The 14,612-nt window shown below is 44.5% G+C and overlaps 1 protein-coding gene across 2 annotated transcripts in view; it reads left to right on the top strand.

The window, feature by feature from the left end:
• Window positions 1–7,779: 7,779 nt before the first annotated feature.
• The window catches only part of ABCG1 (ATP binding cassette subfamily G member 1), a 98,461-nt gene continuing 91,628 nt past the window's right edge, over window positions 7,780–14,612 (top strand). Inside the window, exons 1-2 of one of the 2 annotated variants that reach the window (XM_050936570.1) lie at window positions 7,780–7,909; window positions 10,704–10,947. In XM_050936570.1, coding sequence (XP_050792527.1) covers window positions 7,868–7,909; window positions 10,704–10,947 — 286 coding nt within the window. In that variant the 5' untranslated portion in view covers window positions 7,780–7,867. Of the gene's footprint in view, window positions 7,910–8,282; window positions 8,314–10,703; window positions 10,948–14,612 lie in introns of those variants that run through there. The other variant, XM_050936572.1, reaches the window with a different exon arrangement.

The following is a 14,612-nucleotide window of genomic DNA, read 5'->3' on the forward strand; positions in this document are numbered from 1 at the left end:
GTCCTGCTTATAAGAAGGGAGTAGGGTACCTACAAATACTTGAAAGATAAAAGATAAACTGGATAGTTCTTGTATTACCACAAATCAATGTTAGCTGAAGAACAAAAGGAGGAACAGGAACATATACTGTGTAGAGCAGAGTGTACCTATATGTTAAAAAAAAGATCATTTACTTAGTTCAACAATGACTCAAATTCTTCAAGAAGATCTACTACAATGAACAACTGTATGGAAAGTCTACTCTGGGTGTAAGCAAGGACCAGTGGGGAGAGATGGCAGGTTTTATTTTAACTATTCTGAAAGAGGTGTAATTCAATGAGTGTTAAAACAAGTTGGTTGTATTTGAAGCCTGTGGTTGATGAGAGTTGTAATTATATTAATCAGCTTCCTCTCAGGCAGTTATCATAGATGCCAAAGGTTAGTAATTCCAAAACTGAAAGCAAGGTAGAAATAGGGTTGGGGGAAAGGGAGCACAAGGAACACCAGCCCTAACCCAGATTCATCATAAAGTTACATGTCTTCTTTTAGAAGTTTATTTTATATGTTTCGGTGGCCAGAGGGGGTCCAGATCTCTGAGCCTCATTCAGCCACCAGATGGAACAACAGGCATCCAGTCATGGAAGCCTCTATGTGCTATACAAAACCTGGGAGTGTGGGGGAAGGTACACTTGTTTAAATATTGTCTTTGTTTTGTAGCTGAAACCTGCCATAATGGCTAATGGCCATGTAGTCATACAAGTCAACTTGCTCTAGCTACCAGGGCTGGCCTGACAGGAAAGAACACTGAACAAAGGTAAGAAAAAGGATGAGCTGGGTGGGAAATGGTTTTCCATTCTGTGAGAGTTTTCAAGATTTTGAATTTTTTTTCCCTGTCCCAAATTGGGATGAAAAGTTGAAATCATGAAAACTGTGGCAAACAGATAATTTGAAATTGTTTTTGGATTGGGTCTATCGAAAGGTTTCATTTACATCATTTTGAAATATTTTATTTCAATCATTTCAAAAGTTTTCGTTTCAATTTTGAGTTAAATTTTTTTTGATCTTTTCCAAAGTCTAAATGAACTAAAATTTTGAAACAAAAAGTAATTTCAAACTGGAAACTAGAACTTTTCCTTTAGCAAATGTTAAATCAGGAGATTCATCGAAACTGACCTTTCCTCCTGAATGGTTTCATTTTTGACAAATCAGCATGTTCTGATGCAAAAATGTTTAGTCAGCAAGCTCCTGACCAGCTGTAGTTCTTGGCCCTTGTAAGAGAGGAGCACAACAATCTCCAATCCCCCACAGAAGTTTTATTAGTCTGCTTATATGGGTTCATTATATGCCCTGAGAAATTCAAGGGGAGGTGATGATGGTAAGATGTGTTTCTGGGAGCCAGATAAGAGGCATAAATGTTGGGCGGGGAAGTTATCCTGATGTGAGTCTGTGGCTGAAAACTGCCTTTCCACTTCTTATTGGGCTTTCATTTGTAGTGAGCTGCGTATTTGTTACCTGAAAGAAAAGTGCAGGAAAAACATTTTTCAAGTGTTTTCATGTCTGGGCTCATATAGGAAGCACAGTGATACTTTAGTTATGATCACAATTTTTTCTTTCTTCTTTCAGTGAGCTTGTGAGGGGTTTTTAATTCTCCTTTGCTTTTCCATGCCTTTTCCCTTTTTTCAATCCATCTATTAAGAACCAGTTGTTGAGAATTGGGGTTATTCAGCAGCTCATATGTACTATGACCTAAGTACTCTCTCAGCCTCTTCTCTGCACTGTTTTAACATGTGTATTGCTCCTCCCACTTTTTTACGTAATGCCTTTTTCTTTCCTCATTTTCTCTTTCTCCCCTGTACCTCACAACCTTCAAATCCCAAGCCACACTCTTTCTTCTTCCTTAACATTGCATCTGTTCTGTTCTATTCTTGGATTCAGGATTTTTGTTCCTGACTGCTAGTACTCACCTGCCTTCCAAGTTTTTCTGTCCTGGATTTTTAACACCCTTCCATATCTTCATTTTTCTTCTTCTTCAGCTTGTGGTCTTTATCTCAGTCTGTGCAGGGATTTGGGGACCACCTGTGCAGTTAATGGAAGAGTTAATGAAGGAATGTGAGAGAACCCAGGGCACTTTGCTATTTGTAGGTAACATACTCTTCCAAGTTAGGTAATGTCATTTTTTCTCTGAGATACCAATCAGCTAGAATTTGGTTTCACACAGGATCTTTCACATCAAACTGCTTTACAAGAGGTTGAGTTAGATACTGATATATCAGTGGCTGTGTGGGAAAATAGATCCTGCACTCCCTGCTCAGGCAAAATTCCTGTGGAAGTGAACAGGAGTGTTGCTTGAGTAAAGATGTCAGAATCCAGCCATTAATTGTTTAAAGATATCTCTTGCACAACATTTGGGTATTTTTACCCTTGTTATGTCACACATCATATAAATGACAACATTCCTGACACACAAGATGACAGGGAATATGTGCAATGGGAAGAGCATACCTCCCAACTGTCCCATTTTACAAGGGAGGTCCTTCATTCTAAAGCTTGATTCTGCTGTTTCATCTTATCTGTGTTATGACCCATCCTAGCCAGCTAGAGCAGCACTGGGAGCTCCTGGAGCTCCCACTGGGGCAAAGCAGTTCTGCACAGCTTCCAATGTAAGCCAGTTCCCTGAAAGGCACAGTCCAGCCCTTATTTTGATAAATTACTTACTGACTGAGTTGAGACTGTTGCTTATATCTGAGATTTCAGCACCATGAATTTAACTTTCCAGACTGGTTATTTTCTTGTGTCCTTCATTTTGGGGTTTGCTCCACATTTAGACTCCAAAAAGGTGAGAATTAGGGGAAGGAATAGGCATTGGTTGGATGGGTATTGCACATATCTCAAACTACTAGCTGCTACATGCCTTCTTCAGTAATATCTCTACTCTGTCCCCTCTGTTTTACCTTACAGCTGGCTAACTTAAGGAGGTGATCTGACCACATAACTCCTAAACATATACTGTACAGCAGAAACTGACACTCAACACAATGCTTTTCAGATTTTGAAAGGAAGGAGGGAAGGCTATCTCAAAAGCAAACATTTAAAGGGAAGTGAGGCATCTAGTTTACACAAATATTAAGTTCTGTCAACAATGGTTCACAAAACCAAGCTAGCTAAAACCTTTTAACATAACCAGACCAGTGCTTGACAGCTGATTTTGAACAGTAGGGAAGAATCAATTTTGATATCATTTTCCCAACAGGGTTCAGGTTTGTAGTTAACACTTTTTGCTACGCGAACAGTTTAGTTGGTACTCCACAGTAGGTAAACACTTTCTTTTTCAATATTTGTGCTGCAAACAGACCCAGCAATGTCTACAAAACAGACTACAAGCTTGGGTGCTGGAAGCTCAGATGTTCTAGTCCCAGTTCTGCCACTGCCTGGGGTAAAACTTCACCTCTCCATCTCAGTTTCCCCATTGTTAAAAGAGGGATATAATGCTTACCTACCACCCAAGAGCACTGTGAAGATTACTTTTATGTCTGTACAACATTATAGACGGGGTAAGTACAGTAGTATGACAGACTCCCTGATAGAAGAGTTCAAACGGTTATGAACTTGATTATCAAATGCTTTGTAGACATTTGGGGCCTGATTCTCATTGACACTGGCCACTTTATGCCATTCTGGCAGTAATTTATGCCTACTCTAAGGCCTCCTTACATTTCCAAAGACATAAGAACATAAGAACGGCCATACCGGGTCAGACCAAAGGTCCATCTAGCCCAGTATCTGTCTACCGACAGTGGGCAATGCCAGGTGCCCCAGAGGGAGTGAAGCTAACAGGCAATGATCAAGTGACCTCTCTCCTGCCATCCATCTCCATCCTCTGACGAACAGAGGCTAGGAACACCATTCTTTACCCTTCCTGGCTAATAGCCATTTATGGACTTAGCCACCATGAATTTATCCAGTTCCCTTTTAAACATTGTTATAGTCCCAGCCTTTACAACCTCCTCAGGTAAGGAGTTCCACAAGTTGACTGTGCTGTGTGAAGAAGAACTTCCCTTTATTTGTGTTAAACCTGCTGCCTATTAATTTCATTTGGTGACCCCCAGTTCTTGTATTACGGGAATAAGTAAGTAACTTTTCCTTATCCACTTTCTCAACATCACTCATGATTTTATATACCTCTATCATATCCCCCCTTAGTCTCCTCTTTACCAAGCTGAAGAGGCCTAGCCTCTTTAATCTTTCCTCATATGGGACCCTCTCCAAACCCCTAATCATTTTAGTTGCCCTTTTCTGAACCTTTTCTAGTGCTAGAATATCTTTTTTGAGGTGAGGAGACACATCTGTACACAGTATTCGAGATGTGGGCATACCATGGATTTATATAAGGGCAATAATATATTCTCAGTCTTATTCTCTATCCCTTTTTTAATAATTCCTAACATCTTGTTTGCTTTTTTGACAGCCTCTGCACACTGCGTGGTCATTTTCAGAGAACTATCCACGATGACGCCAAGATCTTTTTCCTGACTCTTTGTAGCTAAATTAGCCCCCATCATATTGTATGTATAGTTGGGGTTATTTTTTCCAATGTGCATCACTTTACATTTATCCACATTAAATGTCATTTGCCATTTTGTTGCCCAATCACTTAGTTTTGTGAGATCTTTTTGAAGTTCTTCACAATCTGCTTTGGTCTTAACTATCTTGAGTAGTTTAGTATCATCTGCAAACTTTGCCGCCTCACTGTTTACCCCTTTCTCCAGATCATTTATGAATAAATTGAATAGGATTGGTCCTAGGACTGACCGTTGGGGAACACCACTAGTTACTCCTCTCCATTCTGAGAATTTATTAATTTCTACCCTTTGTTCCCTGTCTTTTAGCCAGTTCTCAATCCATGAAAGGACCGTCCCTTTTATCCCATGATAGCTTAATTTACGTAAGAGCCTTTGGTGAGGGACCTTGTCAAAGGCTTTCTGGAAATCTAAGTACACTATGTCCACTGGATCCCCCTTGTCCACATGTTTGTTTGACCCCTTCAAAGAACTCTAATAGATTAGAAAGACACGATTTCCCTTTACAGAAACCATGTTGACTATTGCTCAACAGTTTGTTTTTCTATATGTCTGACAATTTTATTCTTAACTATTGTTTCGACTAATTTGCCCGGTACTGATGTTAGACTTACCGGTCTGTAATTGCCAGGATCACCTCTAGAGCCCTTTTTAAATATTGGCATTACATTAGCTAACTTCCAGTCATTGGATACCGAAGCTGATTTAAAGGGCAGGTTACAAACCTTAGTTAATAGTTCCGCAACTTCATATTTGAGTTCTTTCAGAACTCTTGGGTGAATGCCATCTGGTCCCGGTGACTTGTTAATGTTGAGTTTATCAATTAATTCCAAAACCTCCTCTAGTGACACTTCAATCTGTGACAGTTCCTCAGATTTGTCACCTACAAAAGCCAGTTCAGGTTTGGAAATCTCCCTAACATCCTCAGCTGTGAAGACTGAAGCAAAGAATCCATTTAGTTTCTCTGCAATGTCTTTATTGTCTTTAAGCGCACCTTTTGTATTTTGATTATCAAGGGGCCCCACTGGTTGTTTAGCAGGCTTCCTGCTTGTGATGTACTTAAAGAACATTTTGTTATTACCTTTGGAGTTTTTGGCTAGCCGTTCTTCAAACTCCTCTTTGGCTTTTCTTATTACACTCTTGCACTTAAGCTGGCAGTGTTTGTGCTCCTTTCTATTTGCCTCACTAGGATTTGACTTCCACTTTTTAAAGGAAGTCTTTTTATCTCTCACTGCTTCCAAGTAAATGGTCCTTAGGACAAATGAGAACAAGGCCCACTAAGTATGTGGTTATTACCTGGACCAGGCTTTGGGCCAGATCCTCAGTTCTGCAAAAGCCAAAGAAATCTTAGGAACTTACTCAAGGCATAACAAATAAGTGACAGAGCTGGGACTGAAACTCAGGAGTTTTTGGCACTCCATCCTACTCTCAGATCACATCTCCCTATGGTCTTGACTACAGCAGGGGAAATTTGGAGTGCTAACTGCCATTTACGGCCACGACCCCTGCTTGCATATAACACATCCTTGTCCACACACAAAATGATGCACAGGCTCTCACATTACTGCTTGACACTACCACTAGACTTGCTTTGAGCCCACAATCCTCCAGTCTAGCCATCTATACTGCACCTTAAGTGGGTGCATTTTCTTCTCCGTCTTGAGAAAAAACAAACAAGGAAAAAAGAACCCTACAGTGACTTCAGCAGCACTTAGAATCCTTGGCATTGGTGACAGAACCTTTCCAGCTGCATTTGTGGCACATGAGGACAGTCTGCTCAGTATCAGCACCCACACATGAATTACTCACAGATTCCAACCCTGCCTCAGACTGTGTGGTCTCCTGTCCCCACCCCCACGACAAACTTACTTCCTTACTTTACAGGGGTGACGCCAGGATTAAACAATATTTCAATTCTTGGCTCCTCTGCATCTTGTGCTGATGTACTAAGACGTGGTAGAGCTTTATAATTTATCATCAGTAATCACTGATAATATATCCATACCCTATGGCATCAAGGGTGCTGGAACAATTTATACAGTGAGGGTGCTGAGAGCCATTGATTCAAACTGTAAACCCTGTATATAAAGGAAACCACTTCAAGCCGGGGGAGGGGAGGGACTGCACCACCCCAGCACCCCTAGTTCCAACACCTATGCATGACACAATAATATAAAATCATGGATCTCCAGTGCTGCTACAATACAAAGCTCTGCACCTGCTAAGCTTTCTTTTATTAATACACTTTGCCCGTAGCAGCAATCAGAACCCAGGAGGCAAGGAACTTTCTTTTCTTTGCTGCCAGACATTGCCCATCAACTCCAGGGTGAAGGAGCAGAAGGGAGTGGAAAGCTTCTTCTGGGCATCCCACTAGTGCTGCACCTAGAGGGTGCAATGCTGCTGGGGGGCACCCCCAGGGCCGGTGCAAGGATGTTTGGCGCCCTAGGCGAAACTTCCAGCTTGCACCCCCCCCCCGCGTCCCCGCCCTGAGGGCACCCCCCCATAGCAGCTTCCCCCCTCCGCTCTGAGGTGCCCCCCTTGCAGCAGCTCCCCATCCCCCCACCCTGAGACACCCCCCCCCCCAGCTCGCCCCTGCTTCGCACACAAGCACCCCGAGCACACCGTCGCTGCTTCACTTCTCCCACCTCCCAGGCTGGCGGCACCTAAGCTGACTGGTGCTGCCAGCCTGGGAGGCAGAAGAGAAGCAGCCATGGTGTGCGTGGGGAGGAGGTGGGGCAGGGGTGAGCTGGGGTGGGGAGTTCCCCTGCGTGCCACCCCCTCCCTTACTTGCTGCAGATGATGCTTCCCGTGCTCCCCTGCCCCAGCTCCCTCCGCCTAAATGCCAGCAGCGACTGGGGCGGCCAAAGATAAGGCTGCTGCGATCGCTGCTGAAGAAAATGGTGCCCCCCAAATCCCAGTGCCCTAGGTGACCACCTAGGTCGCCTAAATGATTGCACTGGCCCTGGGCACCCCTCACACGGCACTGTCCCCAACTCCAGTCCGTGCACGCAGGCAGCGCTGGATCCAGAGCAGGCAGGCACCAGGCTGGGAGGGGTGGAGGAGGGGCTGTAAAGCGCGCAGTTGCGCGCATGGGGGGTGGGGCGCAGAGGCAGGAAAACAAGAGCACGTTTTCCTGCTAGAGGCCAGCCCCGCCCCCTGCCCCTGCTCAGCCAATCCGGGGGGAGGGGGCGGGACTAGCTGCCGGTGTGGGGCTGAAGGAGCGCAGCCCGTGAGAGCTCCGCGATTTGCCGCGTGCTGCCTTGTCTCGCTGCGGCTGGAGCCCCGCGCGCCCCTGCCCGTCTCCGGGGCACATGGCCTGGCTGATGGCAGCGCTCTCGGTGGGCACCGCTTTGGTAAGGAGATGCGCCCCTGCTGCGTGGCCCCGGAGCCGGTCCGAGCGGGGCTGCAGCCTGGGGCAGCCTCCCCCGGTGCAGGGCGGCTCTGCTGGTGTGCCAGGGGCCGGCACCGCTGGGGGCGGCGGTGGGATGTGGGGAGCCCGGTGGAGCACAGCTCCCCAGCCGCGCCGTCGCCCTGCAGAGCCTTCCTCGCACCGGCGGGGTGGGAGCTGCGGGGTGAGCTTCCTGGCTAGAGCCCCGCTGCTCGCCCCTCGGGCCGGCCCGTATTTCAGAACAGACATGCTGACAGAGAGGAAACTGCCCCCACTGGCTCACTCCGCCCGGTTACTCCTGGGCAGCCCGGGGGAGAGGGCAGCCCCCCCCCCCGAAGCGGCGCGGTGAGCCAGGATGATCCCCAGGCGGTGAGTTCCAGCGGTGCATTCCCACAGGTGTTCTTGGGGCTGGGGGCAACGTTGCGTGCCTTGGGGAGGGAGTGAGGGTGGCCATCGGACTTCTCCAGAAGTGTCCCAGGCCAGCAAAAAAAACCCGGGTCCATGGCTTCCAGTGTATAGTAAGCGTTGCTGTGATGCCTGCCTTGTCTGTGAGCCTGGCTGCGCTGGGTCAATAGCTCTATAACTGTTTTGTCTGTGTGCCGTGAGAGAGAGGATGTAGAGGAGAAGCTCTGATTTTTATACAGACATAAACGAGTGCCCTGGCTTGGTCATGTAATTGTGCTTTCTAAGCAACTAGAGTGGCTGGTTAACCCTGGTCTTTGATTGTGTAAATAATTCATGTAAAGAATGTATCTCAAGTTCTGGGGGTTGTTCTTGTGGATAGTTATTGCCATTTCACAGGGTCCAGGCTGGCTAGAGGTAGCTAGAAGTAGGCAGGATGCAGTGGTTTTTCATTTATAGCATCACAGATTTGAAGTCAGGGACACACAGCAGGGTTTGACCGAAAGTTACCTCTTGCCTTGAGCTCATAAAAGGGGGGAGGGGGGGCTTCGCCAGTCTTCTGAGCATGCTCTGTCCTGCACAACTGCATCCTATGATTTCAAAACAAATTTACTGAGAAACCTACAAGCTCACTAGCTCATTATCTAATGGGTTTTGTGTAAGTCCGGTTGAATTTCACAAAAGGGAGATATTTGGAGAGCAGTTGGTTGGTAGAAGATGGAGGCATTTCACAGTGTGAGACATGTAGGTCAATTTTACTGCATTGAATGGAAATGTGTTTATTGTTTTGCCTGTTGTGAAACAGAAGCAGTTAAAAACCTCAACAGAGAAACTGGAAAATGAAACCATAGGAAACTGATTGAAGGTGCAAGCAGAGTCTTTATGTCTGTTACACAAAAACACATTAATTGAAACATACATTAGTTTAAAATGGTGGTTTTCAAACTTCTTTCTGGAGACCCAGCTGAAGAAAATTATTGATGCCTGTGACCTAATGGAGTTGGGGATGAGGGGTTTGGAGTGTGGGAGGGGCTCAGGGCTGGGGCAGAGGGTTGGGGTGCAGGAAGAGCTCTGGGTTTGGGGGAGCTCATGGCTGGCTGGGGTAGGGGGTTGGGGTGCAGGAGAGGGTCAGGGCTCTGGGGTGGGCCTGGGGATTGGGGCGTTTGGCCACTTACTTTACTGTAGGTTACAATTCTGCAAATCTTTACTCAAAGAGTGGCACTTGCTTGCAGCAAGTAGTCCCTGCAAGATAGAATTATAGAAATCTAGAGCTGGACGATATCTTGAGAAGTCATCAGATCTAGCCCCCTGCTCGGAGGCAGGACCACGTAAACCTCCTAGACCATCTCTGTCCAACCTGTTTGTGGAAATCCCCTCATGGAACTTCTTAGGTTCCCCTTTAGTCTTCTTTTCTCAAGACTAAACAATCATGCCCAGTTTTTTAAACCTTTCATCATAGGTTCTTCAGGTTAACAAATTTAGTTCTGCTCATAGGTGCCGACTTCCTTTGTTCCCCGGGGGGTGCTCGACTCCTGCCCTGCCTCTGCTTGCCTTTGCTTCACCCCTACTCCATCCCTTCTCCCAAGCCCCCACCCCTGACCTGCCTCTTCCCACTCTGTTCCACCCCCTCCCCCACCTCTTCCTGCTCCCACTCCTTTCTCTCCCTCCCCAGCACCTCCTGTATGCAGCTGATCACGGCAGGCGGGAGATACTGGACGAAGGGGAGGTGCTTATCAATGAGGCTGCTGGTGAGCGGAAGGTGCTGGGGATGGGAGGAGAGGGAGGTGCTGATCTGTGAGGCTGCCAGTAGGACTATTTTTTTTGGTGCCTAGGGTTCTTTTAGATCCTCTTTCACATTATCCTGTTCATATTACTTGTCATTACTGTCAAATAAATTTGGTAGGCATTGCTGGATTCCTGACCAGTTTAGTTACTTATGAGCATGCATAAAACACCTTCTCCCCTCTCTGCCAGGAAATTTGGTAATCTGAGCTGTCTTTTACCTCCAGTATTATGGATCATGTGTTTGCTACATTGAATGTGAAGTCTTCAAGAAGAAAAAAAAGTGACTGGTACTAGTGGAACAGGCTCATGCGTGCTTTGGATGGCAGCATACGTGCTTGCTAGATTTTTGGGAAACGGCCCTTTTTTGCTGCTGCCCCCTCCTCCCTTATGCGCCTGCCTATACACAGGCCACGGGACTCAAACCACTGAATTGTTCCCTTTCACCTTTCAATACTAGTGTTCTGGATTAATATATTTTTAAGAATTATTAGAACAAATGAAGAAGTTTGATTAAATTTATTGCCAATAAGAGTTTCTGAAAAGTTTTCTTGTTTCCTATTCCTATTTTCTAGAACGTCAGCAGTTCTTCTTCTGCTATGGCTGAGCCAAAGTCAGTGTGTGTCTCAGTGGATGAGGTGGTCTCAAGTGGCATAGATAACCAAGATGCTCGGTTGTTGAATGGACACTTAAAAAAGGTGGACAACACTCTAACAGAAGCCCATCGTTTCTCCTACCTACCCCGAAGACCAGCTGTGAACATTGAGTTTAAGGAACTGTCATATTCTATCCAGGAAGGACCATGGTGGAGGAAGAAGGGTGAGGAAAACTAATGTTTTTAGAAGAAATATAAAGAGAAATGTTTTTTACATTCTCATGTGGCCTGTGGTGGTAAATGGAGGTAGTGTGTTTTATACAGGGAAGCAAAGGCAATGAGTGGGGCCATCAAAGTACATTCCGTGTTTGTTTTTCTGGGGCATTCTCACAGCCACTTATGCAATGACACTTGATGTTTTCTCTGGTTCAAAATAAATCTGTAAGTATGCAAATAAATTGCTTAAATATAAAGTGATGTGTTTAACAAAGACTAAGGTGACTGTTTTGTCTGGCCTTAACATGGGAGAGCAGAAGGTAAGATGGGCACAAGGAGCGTTCCTCACCACTATCCCTCTTTATCCTGCTCAAGGGACAAGCACAATAGGAGTCCCTGCTTTCGAGGCAGTGCGCCTGGCTGGTAACTTTGGGAGTCAAGATCACCTCAGAGTGTGCTGAGAGGACCTTCCCCACCTTCAGGTGCTAGGCAGATGCACTGGGAAGTGGGGCCTATGCCATTCAGTGAGACACTGCAGCCAGGGTTGGATTTCCAATTAGGCGTGTGCCTAGGGGCATCAGTGTTCTGGGGGTTCCTAAAAGTTAGGTGGGTTAAAAAGTGTCATTTTTTTACAGAAAATACGAAGGTCAGCTGTAGGCAGAGGGAACACTGAAGATGCAGTACCTATGGGTACATAAAGTGTAAATCCGGCCCTGACTGCAGCATAGATGCTACCCTTATGTACTGGAGAGCTGGGGGTGGGACTGTGTCTTTGGAAGCACAGTCCCTCCCAGAGTTCTGCATGGGGTGGTAGAGAACTGCTGTTATTTCCAGCCAGTGCCTAAATGGCACAATCTGAGCCTAGCAAACCAGTTCTAGTCGCCGAGGGAGTTTGGCTGAAACAGTAGAAATAAAGACTATGATTAAAATTCATTCTAGCTTAACTATTAACCCTGTTTGATCCCCTGGCACTTATTGTTCAGATGACAAAGAATTTATTCTTGGACAGAGTTCCAAATTCAATTTAGATCTCATGGTCCAAGTAAATACAGTATTACAGGGTTGCCAAATCTGCCTAGTCTACAACCTCATATGTTTCTCTCCTATGTATAGGACAAAAGAGAAGGTGTTTACTGGCAAATGGTTAGGTTTTGAACTCTTTCCAAGGAGTGAGTGTTTCAGCAGTATAGTAGCACACAAAATTGAGGGCAGAATGTGTCTCTTAAAATGTGGTGTTTGAAAATCTAGCCCATAATATGTAGAAATGTCAGCTCATCCATCTCTCTTGGATGTTTTATCATTCTTTTTACATCCTAACAATGTATAAGGAGAGAGAACCCATGTGGTTGGTCGTTCTTGATAGGGCCAGATCCTGAAAGATGCTGAGCACTTTCTATTGACTTAAATGGTGTACTGACCACTTCAGGTTTTTGGCTGAAGTACAGTGAGGTAAATTGTGAACAAAGCGTTGGTCCTACCCCATGTGCAGCTAGTGGGCCCTGATCCTACAAAGGAATCTGCCCACATGGAGTGTCATTGAAGTCAAATAATGAATCCTACTGAAGTCATTGGGAAACCAAGTGGATATAAGGGCCTGCCTGCGTGGCTACTTCTGCTGGATATGGGCCCATGTTTGTAAGCCTATTGGGCAGCTGGTATATCTCATTGAAATGAGGAATTACTACTACAATCTCCCACTGAAGTAGTTGTAAAATATGACTCTGAAGTATCCCAGAATGTATTTCTATCCACTGCAGCTACAGCAGCAGTTTATTTTATCTGCTATGCCTCCATTATTATTCCCCTACTTCAAGACCTTAAGTCCAAGTCTAAAAACATGAGCTCAAAGACAGGTGTATTTCTATTTCTGCCTAATAAATTGTGCTCAACAAACAGATTGTGAGTAGTTGTCCAGATCACTTCAAAGGTGATAAGTAAACGGGGTAAAATCCTGGTCCCAGTGAAGTCAATGGCAAAACTCCCATTAACTTCAGTGGGGCCAGGATTTCACCCTTTGTTCTAATATATATATTATGCTTTACATATTCAAAGCAATGTAGACATATCTGGTAATTAGTCATTACAGTGCTTCCATGACGTAGGTAAATATTCTCATCTCTATTTTGTGGATGCAGAAAAACTGTTATAATGTGCCTGACTCTCCTTTGCCTTGCCCTTATGAAATACGGGCATAAAATGCTGCCCAATCAGAATAGTAACATTTTCCATCCACTTTTCACTCACTTTGCAAAGGGCTACACAAGATGCAAGGCAGAGGAGAATGAGGTGCATTGCATTTTTTAGTGAAGTTCTCTCTTCTTCATAAGATTAGTGGTCTCTTTGAAGGGGCAAGTAGGATGTATAATATTCCCAGTAGCAGCCACTTCTGGAAGAAAATACACCCAAGAGAAAATACTGAACTCTTTTTAAGGAGAGCTTCACGTACTTAAATGAGGTCATTACATTTCCACAAGGAATTGTTTCCTGTAGAGTAAATTGGTATGGTTGTGTGCTTTAGTAGGGTATTATCTATTCATTGGAAATAACAAATGTGCTGTTGAGCCATACTAGAGACAAAGATTAGTGAAATTTTATATGGCACTTCTTGTTCTCAATTTAAATCTACCTGTCTTTGGGTGTGTATCCACTGGTTTAAACATTCTTCTTAAAATTGTTTTATAAAATCTGTTGTCAGATAAACAGAATTCCCAGGCACCATCACGCCAGCCTGGCTAATGTACCAAGTTTTAATAATCTAGAAATGTCTGGGGTGAAGAAACATCATCACGTAAGCTCTGATCCTGCAGACACCTATGTCTGTGAGTAGCCCCTGCCCCACTGTTCACATGAATACAGTTACTCACAGGCATAGGTGTTTGCAGGATCAGGGTTCTAATGTATCTTATTTCCCCCTCCCACTCCCCCAAAAAATCATTACTTCCCCTTTCCTCCCCACTCACCACAGAAGGTATTTTTGAAAGCTGTTTAATGTATTTAGTAAAGCTACATGGGAGACAACAATTTCAGCAAGTTTTGAGGTTTCAAATTTTGTTTTGTTCCTCACTGGAATGAAAATAAGAGCTTTTGAAAGATTTTCACAAAATGGAATTGAATTGAAATGTCCCTCTTCAGATCCAAAACCTGAGTTTTTTGATTCAGTTTCTCACTTTCTCTGGTCAGAATTGAACAGAGCGCCCAAAAAACCCTCCGATACTTCCCTGTGAAACATTTTGGCTTTGATAAAATGGCATATTTCAATTAAATTTCATTTACAGTAGAACCTCAGAGTTATGAACACCTTGGGAATGGAGGTTGTTCGTGACTCTGAACAAAATGTTATGGTTGTTCTTTCAAAAGTTTACAACTGAACATTAACTTAATACAGCTCTGAAACTTTACTATGCAGAAGAAAAATACTGCTTTCTCTTTATTTTTTAGTAGTTTACGTTTAACGCTGTACTTTTTTGTCTGTGCTGCTGCCTGATTGCGTACTTCTGATTTCAAATGAGGGGTGAGGTTGACTGGTCAGTTCGTAACTCTGGTGTTCGTAACTCAGAGGTTTTATTGTGGTTGAAAATGTTCCAAAGACCCCTCGTATTTAGCTTTTAATAGCAATGACTATTTCGGGGCAGGCCATTACATGAAGATTAAAAGGATGCTGTCTACTTGAATT

The sequence above is a fragment of the Gopherus flavomarginatus genome, chromosome 1, assembly GCF_025201925.1.
Source record: "Gopherus flavomarginatus isolate rGopFla2 chromosome 1, rGopFla2.mat.asm, whole genome shotgun sequence".
Lineage (NCBI taxonomy): Eukaryota > Metazoa > Chordata > Testudines > Testudinidae > Gopherus > Gopherus flavomarginatus.